The sequence below is a fragment of the Adiantum capillus-veneris genome, chromosome 22 (genome assembly GCF_014529385.1).
Source record: "Adiantum capillus-veneris isolate H3 chromosome 22, ASM1452938v2, whole genome shotgun sequence".
NCBI lineage: Eukaryota > Viridiplantae > Streptophyta > Polypodiopsida > Polypodiales > Pteridaceae > Adiantum > Adiantum capillus-veneris.
The window spans coordinates 49,401,455-49,411,511 of record NC_140952.1 but is presented as its reverse complement, the minus strand read 5'-3'; the positions used below and the strand labels follow the sequence as shown (position 1 = coordinate 49,411,511).

At 45.2% G+C, this 10,057-nt stretch overlaps 1 protein-coding gene across 1 annotated transcript; it reads left to right on the top strand.

Annotated features, from left to right (window-relative positions):
- The first annotated feature begins 1,486 nt into the window (after positions 1 to 1,486).
- Positions 1,487 to 5,532, top strand: LOC147429318 (uncharacterized). Its single transcript, XM_086495445.1, has 4 exons — positions 1,487 to 4,036; positions 4,140 to 4,485; positions 4,611 to 4,772; positions 4,862 to 5,532. The coding sequence occupies exons 1-4, from the start codon at positions 2,463 to 2,465 to the stop codon at positions 5,303 to 5,305; spliced, it is 2,526 nt and encodes an 841-aa protein (XP_086351571.1). The 5' UTR covers positions 1,487 to 2,462; the 3' UTR covers positions 5,306 to 5,532.
- Positions 5,533 to 10,057: the final 4,525 nt, after the last annotated feature.

Below are 10,057 nucleotides of genomic sequence, written 5' to 3'. Positions count from 1 at the left end.
ATGTATGCTCATGTGTGTGTGTGTGTGGTGTGTGCTGTGTTTGGGAGCATATGCTTGTACCTAGTTCTACACCCACTATTGGGCACTGACGACGTTAGTCGGGATGTCGTGGTATTTAGTCAATACTATGCATGATGGAGCTGATGGTTATATTGTCTCGTGGGTGACTACCATGAGTCTATACCTTGCACTTTCCTTCAAGGGTGAATCTGGGTATATCCTGGATTCATCTAGGTATATTTTTTAGCACGCTGTATTTACTAGTTTTTGCCCTGTTTTCAGGCCCAAACAGTCCCCTAACTGTCCTCTGCCAGTGGGGCACTATTCCCAATGGTTCCTTCGTCCGTATGGCTGAAAAACAGTCAATTTACAGCGCATACACAACGCTGAAAACGCACCTGTACGGTGAGGTTATGACCCTCACCGGTGCCTGCTTTGGAGTAGCGGTTAGCTACCCTTGTTCCTGCTCAAGGAGGCTCTTGCCTCAGCACAAAAGCATGAAACCACACAGTTGTACATTAGTCAAATGAAGAGCTCTCTTGTGGGGCATCATATAACTGTACGTAGGGGAGAGAGAGAGAGCAGTGTGTAGTGTGCAGGTCATCACTCCTAGCACCACACTGTACATAGAGAGGAAAGCAAGCACTCCATAGCTCTTAACCTGTGACAGGTTCTCAATGAAGCATCCCCCCAGCATAAATCGAGCGCCCCCTCTTCTGCCCTTGACCTGTAACGCATTTGTGAACAAATAGATGCAAAAGGGGAAGATTTCCATGGTTGCCAAAACCTGCGTATCGCTGAAAATGCAGCAAAACAGCCCTATAAACACGCATCTGATGCCTTCCAATGCTGAAAATGAGCTCCTTGGACCTAGGTAAAGTCATGGGAAGCTCAAAAATGGAGAGAAATGGCTGAAATCAAAGTTAACAGCCTCCAAAATTGCTCCAAAAAGTCAGTTACGAGTTCTGTTCTCCCAAACTTGGTAAATTGACCAAAAAGTGCCACTTGGCACTCATACATGCAATTTCCACGCATTGGGCTTCCTGCTTAAAAATCTCTCAACTGGTGCATCGATTGACTTTGCAGCAGAGTAATAAAATGTTTCCCTTGTCATATTGGAGGTAATGACGCGAACACATTTCACGGCCCAAAATAGAAATTCCCTAAATTTTAGGAGATGCTTCCGTTGGGCTCCCACTGGTCTTCTGACCATCTATCCTCATCGGGACCGATTCGAAAAGTGCAATGTGGCCCAACTGTAGGATACTTTCTGTTGGTGATCCCACCTTGACTTTATGCCTTTGTTGAGTTCACTTCCTAGTATCCACCAACTTGCTAAGTGCGACGGGGGGACCTACATGATCAGCCAATTAATCAGGTACACAAATGAATTATCCAAAGTGCTTCTATTTGCTCTTGTTTATTCCTTCGTTCTGTTAACATCTAGCTTATGGCAAATAGAAGCACTTTGGATAATTCATTTGTGTACCTGATCAATTGGCTGACCTGGGATTTCCATGAAGTCATCATGCCTATGAAATTGATAAGCCTTTCTTTGAGCTTTGAGACTGTGTTCTTCTTTTAGTGTGAGTGAGTACTGACTTCCATTGTCACGTGACACATCCAACCCTATGTGTCCGTGGACAAGCTACATCATGTTCAGGGTTGAGTCAGTCCAGTCAGTCTAGATAGAAGTGATCTGGCACTTTTTATGAATTTATTCGTAGATCGTGCATGCCCAATCACTTAGCATAGATGCATATCCTCTGGTTGTACACAACATGATCATCAGTATTCTCATACGAATCCATCAAAATCAGTCAGGGGATTTTTCTGGTGCATTAAGCCTATTTTCCCTATTTTTGACATTTTTCACTTATTATTTTTAAGTGACTTTCCAACAAAAGTAGGTAGGGCAATTTGGGTAAGAAAATATATAAGCAAACCAAAGCTAGCACTCTTGGGAAGATGAGCAAGGAGCACAACAGGCCTCGGGCAGCAGGTACTCCCTTCTCTCAGCAAGAACACCCTCAAGCACTTGGCGTTTTTGGTTCCACCCTCATCGCCAACATATCAGCCCTAGCGTTTGTAGCATCGCCAATCCTTCCTTGCCTTGGCGATTCAGCCATTGCTTGACCGCAACATCCCCTTGCACCTAGCGTTTCCAAATCAACCCCAGAGTAGAATTTGTACGTACGTACGGTACCTTTCCGTACGGTACAACCGTACGGTACGGTACAGTACGACATAAAATTTTTTTTTGGGCGTTTTTTGCTCGGACAAATTCCGCTAGGGAGCGCTTCCAGCTAGGCTTATTAGTGTGAAGGGGGGAAGCCTTAAGCTTTTTTAATTGACCACTGTAGCAAAAGAGTCTCTGTTCTGTTACAGAGAAGTCTGCAGAGCAGTGCACAGAGTCCTGCAGAGCCGAGCTACGCGCGTGAAAAGGTACTGCTTCTGCCACCATGCACTCCGTACTCTTCTCTCGCACTCCGTACTCCTCATGTGCGTGCACTCTTTTGCATTTGCAATGTGGAGGATTCATTATGCCGCGTAAAACCAACCCCAACTGGTCGCTCCACACCAATGTTTTGAGGATCATCACGACCACTTCTCAGCAAGGTTCTGGTACACGCTTATGGCAATGCAAGTATTGTGGGGACCAATACACCAGCACTATTACGCGAGTCAAAAAGCACTTGACAGGCATCGGGTGCACTGATCAGATTGGTGCATGTGAGAAAATACCACCACCTTTGAGGGAGCAGCTTATTCAAGAGTATTTTCCTGTTGGTGCTCCTGCCTTGAGAGGTGCTCCCAGCACACAGGATGCTTTACATGATGCTTTTGTTGGAGAGCTGGAGTCTTTAGGTGCGGAGACAGAGATTGGAGGAGGTTCGGCCTCCATGCAACCCCCTACTTCGAGGAAGAGAGCACGTGTTGGTGGTGAAGGTGAGGATTCCTTGCCACGTGAAAAAGGTACATCTGAAACACCAACGCAGACCACTTTGCCTAGTCGCATCTCTTCTCAGGCTTGGGTGAAAGAGCGTCAGAGGGTGGCAGAGATGGAGATATGTCGCACTCTTATTGAGTGCAACATATCTTTCAATGTTTTGCGCACAGATCAGTGGAAAAGAATGGTAAAAGCCATTGCACAGGTGGGGCCTACTGAGACATGGACAGGTCTTGATTACACAAAGATGCGCACCACTATGTTAGATGAACAAAAGGCCTTAATTGACAAGGCGCTTACGCCTGTGAAAGCTGGATGGAAGGAGTTTGGATGCACCATTATCTCAGATGGTTGGGCATACATACGCAGACAACACATAATCAATATTCTTGTGTCTTCTGCTTTGGGCACCTATTTCTTGCATGCTGTGGATGCAGGAAAACTAGGGGAAAAGATCACGGTTGAGTTTATTTTTGGTCACATCAAAACAGCCATAGAGGAGGTTGGCAAGGAGAATGTTGTGCAGGTGGTGATAGATAATGCAGCTAATTGCAAGGCAATGGGATTTATGGTGGAGCAACATTTTCCTGGCATAGTGTGGACTCCATGTGCTGCACATTGTTTGGATTTGCTCATGGAGGATATTGGCAAACTTTCATGGGTGCAGCCCATAGTTGCAGATGTAGTCAAGGTCACCACATTCTTTCGCAAGAAACATCAGGCTCTTGCTATCTTCCGCAGCCATAGCACTTTGGATATGGTTCGACCTTCAAAAACCAGGTTTGCCTACATTTACTTGGTTTTACAGAGGCTCTACAAACTTAGAGATCCACTACTACAGACAGTGGTGGATCCAAAATGGCGAGGCATGTCAAGATCGCAGGATGAATCTACAAAATACTTGCAGAGGCGGATCCTTGATGAGAGCTTTTGGCAGGAAGTGCACGCTCTTTCAGTGGCACTCAAGCCAGTCTACGTCCTCCTTCGATTGACGGATATGGAGGGATCGACCTTGGGACTAGTCTATCATCTGTTTATGCAGATGAAAGACCACGTTTCCAAATGCGATCTGTTGACTATTGATCGGTAAGGGTTCCTCATGTTCTAATGGTTGTAACTTGTCTATTTTAACCATCAAGTCTAAGTTATAACGGTTAACTTGTATTGACAAGTTGTTTTGATATTTCAGCCGATCAGATTTATTGGGATGTGTTGAGAGCCGCTGGACTTTCATGAGCCGTCCCATACATGCGATGGCTGCCATGCTTCATCCTCTCTACAGGTCGCCAGAGCTATGGAGTGATACCTTGCTTAGCACAAAACACTCAGAGTATGTTGGGCTCATGTTTTCAGAGGATGATCAGCTTGGGATAGACAAGGAATTCACCAACTACATGAATGGCATTGGCGCTTCTTTCACGAGAGCAGTTTCTTTGAGAAAGGAAGCCACAAAGTATCCTTTGACGTGGTGGCACTCGTATGGGAGAGTTGGTCTTCCCAACCTCTCACGCATTGCTCTTCGTATCCTTTCCCAGGTTATGAAACTGCCATCCATGATTACATTGTATATATCATTTTAAACTTCTAACTTCATCTTTATATTACTTGACACTTGTCACTCTCTTGCTGATGATTGCGCTCTTGCTTGATCACTGAGCAGGATTGCTTGGCTGGAGCATGTGAGCGCAATTGGAGTGCTTACTCTCTCATACACACGAAGAGTCGAAATCGCCTTAGCACTTCTCAGTTGGAGAAGTTGGTGTATTGTAGAGCCAACATGAGGCTCGTGCGGAGTTACCATTCTTTGGGGCAACCCAAACAGGTAATTACCTTGATGTTGGCCACTGTAAACTCAACCTGCAAGCATATGCCATAAATAAGTCAGTTTAATTTTATTTTACTCTTCAACAGGTTGATGCGACAGAGCTGAAAATGGTAGATGATCCTAGACCAGAGGAGGTGGACCGACAGATTAGAGACGAGCAGGAGCAGATTCTCAGAGAGCTGCATAGAGAGCTCGAGAGCGTGGATCGTCGTGTGACTAGATTACGTGCACGAGCTCTTAGCCTTCCTCTACGCACGGTGGGAGGAGATCCAGACACTGTGAGACGAGAGAGTATTCGCAGGGGGAAGCTTCCTATTCGCTCCATTCGCAGGCGAGCGAATGAAGCTGTCCGGCTCATCCATGCAGAGATTGCTGATATGCCTGAGGAGGCTTGTGGTGCAGAGGTGCTTGTACCAGAGTGGACATATGCTGAGCCTGACCCTGAGTTTGATGAGGAGGGCAATGCCCTTGATGATGGGGGCTTGCTCTCTACCAACGATTCATCTTCCGCATCTGACACAGAATTTTGAGGCGGCACGTCTTAGTGCACACTGGTGACTTCATGCTTTGGAGGACAGGCTGCAGCAGACTTTTATTGTTATTATGGCATTGTAGTATTCCACAGTACTTTGTTTTGGATCTTGATTCAGGTTGTATGGTATATGCCCACTTCTGGCTAATGCCATGGACATGATGTTTGAACTTTGTAGTTGTTATTTGGTCTTATGATTTATGGTCATTGGTTTTCTCATTGAGTATTGAATCTTGAGTCATTAAGTTTTTTGATCAATATGTTCATTTTAAGCATTGCATTGTTAATGAGGTTGAATTTTGAAAGGTCTATGAACTTAAATTTAGTGTAATTGTCTTTTTTTACAAATGGTACGTACCTATCACGTACCTAAAGGTTGGTTCAGTACGGAAGTACATTCCGTACGTACCTAAACCGTACTGTACACTACGTACCTTTCCACCTTGATCAACCCAAAATGCAGCAGTTCCATCAACGTTTTTCAGCCCAAACGCAGCAGACCAAATCAGCGTTTTTTCAACATTAAAACGCAGCAGCAGGCCAGCGTTTTCATCAGGCTATTTCAGCGTTTTCAGCAGCATAAAAACGCAGCAAACCAGCGTTTTTCAATAGTCCGAATCAGCCCCGAAATTCAGTAGATAGCGTTTTGTGGACAGCAATTAGAAGGTTGCAGATTTCAGCCCTTAGGTCATCGTCGTCGTCCCCATCGTCGTCACCAACATAGTCACGAGTTGCTTCAGTTTTCCATGCATCATTATTGTACCACTTTGTGCAATCCATAGTAGACCACTCTCGTCGAGGAGAGTGAGGCCTTCGGAGGAGGGTTTTACGACGTCGCTAGTGTCGTATCTCTCTTCTCTCTATCTCTCACTCTCATACACTTGCACGCACAGTGTCCACTCACTTTGTTCGTGATCATAGCACTCTTCATTAAGAACGGAAGGTTCTCCCTTCCATAAGAACTAAAAGAAACCTTGAGCAAATATGGATCACTCATCTTGAGAAAGTACAACATTCATTCCGTTGCACCTAACATTGGTATCAGAGCTTTGGCAGTGTTCTGTATCAGTCAAGGAAAGAAGCACAAGAATCACAAGAATTAGAAGGGCTTGTCCAGCCTCCCCTTGTGTTTCTTTTCACTCATTGAGAGCGGACCGTGCACTTAGCGGCCGGCCAATTGACGTGAGGTGGGAAAAAGCAACCTTGGTGTGAGCGCAAGGCCGCCAAGGGGTGTGCCCGCCGAAAGGAGTAGATCTCGTGTGAAGAGAAGATTCTTCTCAAACATGATTTGCAAGCAAAAGAAAACCTCAAGAACCTCAAGACCCTCAAGAACCCAAGTTCCTCGTGGACTTTAGAACCAAAGATCATAGTGCATGGTCGTCACTCGAAGCGGAATGGATACTTCGCATGTAGGTGATGAGCATGAGAGAGGCGATGAAGAATTTTTCCCACTAGGAGATTTTTTCGACCCTCCCCCTTCGCCATCTACGCCACAAGTTGTACCAACTGCCATGGAGATGATGGTCAAGTCAATGTTGGACATGATGGCGGCACAACAAGAAGCGAACCGCATTGCGCTGGCACAACAAGAAGCGACTTGCATTACGTTGGAATACGAGCACGAAGAACGAAATGAAAGAAATGCAATATAACAACAAGAAGCGAATCGAGTTGCGTTGGCACAACAAGAAGCAAATCGCCTTGCTTTCGAACGCGAGCGGGATGAACGAAACGAACGAAAAGCAGAAAGGGAGAGCGAGCGAGAGGCTCAAAGAGAGCTACACACTCAAGAATTGCTTCGATAAGTGCTAGCCTCGAAGTCCGACCAGCCAAAGATCGTGGGAGTTCCTCAAGTGGCGCAAGCCACGATGCGGATTCCAACAACCCAGTCACCGAGAAGTTGACTTTCAGTAAGTATGATGGTAAGATGGATGCTACGGTTATTCATTCTTGGTTGCATCAATTTTATGCTTGTTGCGACATCTAAGAAGGCAGGAAATAGCAAAGTTTTGACGACAGCTATGTACCTTGCCGGTGATGCCATCAATTGGTACCACGCATGGCAAGAGGCACAGCTAGCCGCGCACCTAGAGGAAGCCGACGAATTCATGCCCCTTTCCTTCCATTGGGTTGATTTCCAAGACAAGCTCAAGGTGCGGTTTATGCCACCTCAGTACCTCGCACGATTGAAGGACGATTGGCGCGCTCTCAAGCAAAATGGTGTGCCGCTTATGCTTTTTCTAATCGTGTTTTGCAGCTAGGTACCCAATTACGCAAGTCGGATAATGAACGCAAAGAGGCATTCCTTTATGGATTGGACGAGTATATCAAGTACGATGTCGAGGTGCTCGATCCAATCGATCGCAACAAGGCGGTGGCAATTGCATTCACCCAAGAGATGAAGCACAACAAGGGAAAGCCTAAGGAGAACAAGACTTCCACAAGTACTTCGCAGACTTCTCAGAACCCTCAGAACGGTAAGAATGGTAACTCTTCTAACCAATCGTCCAACAGTCTCTCAGAAAAGAATTCTTCCAATGAATCTAAGGGTAAGGGTAACACGATTGCTAAACCTAAGCTTACTCCAGATGAAAAGGTAGCGCAAGGAATTGTTGGAGGATACATCACGTCGGAAGAGCAAAGCACTTATTCTAAGGAAGGTCGTTGTTTTCATTGTCACATTAAGGGTCACATAAAAAGAACACGTCTTAAGCTTGAATCGAATGAATCTAAAGAATCCACTTCCTCTGTCAATCCAATTAATGATAACACGAGTGTGCCCCAAGTTTCTCATGACCCTCCCATTGACGATTCTCTTATTAAATGTTATGGTCGTACGTCGGGGCAGCTTTTTGTCATATTGTTTGACCCAGGTAGTATGCATGATGTGATCAGTCCCTCTCTTGTTGAGAGAGCCCGCCTCGAAGTTAGTCAGCGATCTCCTATCGAGGTCTCTTGCTTTCTTCTCGGTATGGACGCTCTCATCACGGAGGAGTGCCTTGATGTGTTGTTTGCAATTCAAAAAGCTGCCTTCACTCGAAGATTTGTTGTCTCTCCTCTCTCAGGATGTGATATGATTTTGGGCATTTGATGGTTTCGTAATGCTAACTCTCATTGATTGGGAGGATGACACTTTCACTCTCAATGCCAAAAGTGATTCTCCCATTGTCATTCATGGAGAGAACATTGTTCATTCCCTCTCTCTCATTGCTAATATGCAGGACAAGATTCAAAGGATGCAGGAGAAGGAGACTCTCTTAGTCTCTTTTTCTCCGAAGCAGGACACACAGGATTTGCATGATTGTGAGCAACATGATGATTTGATTGACAATGATAAGCATGATGATTTGGGTGATAAAGACAAGCATGATGATTTGCATGATCAAGATGTGATTTCTCACAAGCATGATAAGTTGCATGAAGAAGATGTGATTGTTCCCCAGGGTGCTGTGTTAGTTGATGCTTTTTCTAGCGAAGCTAACCTCGTTGCAGTTTCGATCAATCACGAAGGATCGATCTTGGCTCTCGAGCCTACATCCAAAGAACCCTCATAGGAAGTATTATGTGTTCGCATGATTAATACACACGCATTGTTCGAATGTTTCATTCGTGACCGTTTCCTGTATTTTAGTCAGCATCTTTATGTGATCCCTTTTCCTGAGCCTGACATATTGTATGTTGAGCACGTTTCTCTCATGGATGAGCACGAATGTATGCGGATTTTTCGTGAAAAGCTGAGAAGTATGTATGTCAGGAAGTCACATTTCATGTCTCTTCCTTGGCATGACACAGTTTTCGAACGAGCACATGAGAGTATAAGCACCAAGCGTCGGCATTTCCATTGTGTTTTGCCATGGTTGATTGCTCTAGATCAAAACATATTGCTTCGATCTCATTGTTTGCATGTGTTTGATGAACGGTTTGGCACTCCGTCTCTTTGTTATCTACATGGCATGCACAGTCTTTGAGGAAGACAAGATTTTTTCCATTCACTGTACATGGAATGGGTATGTTCATGTTTTTGTGTTGGAAATGGTTTCAGGAATTTTCAGCCATGGAGATTCTTCAAGGAGGAGGAAGCACGACTCTAGACGAAGTTGAAGCATCGAAGGAGCCACAGAAGACTTTGTGTCGCTTTCGGCGCGGCCCAAAGAAGCAGGCATTGCAGATCTTTATGAAGTTCAAGTACCGCACGACCCACACATCAGAGTGGGCTGGCGAAGAGTCCCTTCCAAGGTTTTGGATGCTATTGACGATCTCCTTGGACGCCATACAGTTCGGTACCAGTACCTCACTTTGAAAAGGAGGGGATGTTACGTGACACATCCAACCCGATGTGTCCGTGGACAAGCTACAACATGTTCAGGGTTCAGTCAGTCCAGTCAGTCTAGATTAGAAGTGATCTGGCACTTTTTATGAATTTATTCGTAGACCTTGCATGCCCAGTCACTTAGCATAGATGCATATCCTCTGGTTGCACACAGCATGATCATCAGTATTCCCATCAGAATCCATCAGAATCAGTCAGGGGATTTTTCGAGTGAGTTCAACCTATTTTCCCTATTTTTGACATTTTTCACTTATTATTTTTAAGTGACTTTCCAACAAAAGTAGCTAGGGCAATTTGGGTAAGAAAATATATAAGCAAACCAAAGCTTGCACTCTTGGGCAGATGAGCAAGGCAACAGGCCTCAGGCAGCAGGTACTCCCCTCTCTCAGCAAGAACCCCTCAAGCACTTGGCGTTTTTGG

What these genes read in the sequence shown, in the direction of transcription:
- LOC147429318 (XM_086495445.1), top strand. Translation starts at nt 2,463, where the DNA reads ATGCACTCCGTACTCTTCTCTCGCACTCCGTACTCCTCATGTGCGTGC. An exon ending in GATCTGTTGACTATTGATCG is followed by an intron (nt 4,037 to 4,139) that starts GTAAGGGTTCCT and finishes TTGATATTTCAG; the next exon opens with CCGATCAGATTTATTGGGAT. An exon ending in CTTTGGGGCAACCCAAACAG is followed by an intron (nt 4,773 to 4,861) that starts GTAATTACCTTG and finishes ACTCTTCAACAG; the next exon opens with GTTGATGCGACAGAGCTGAA.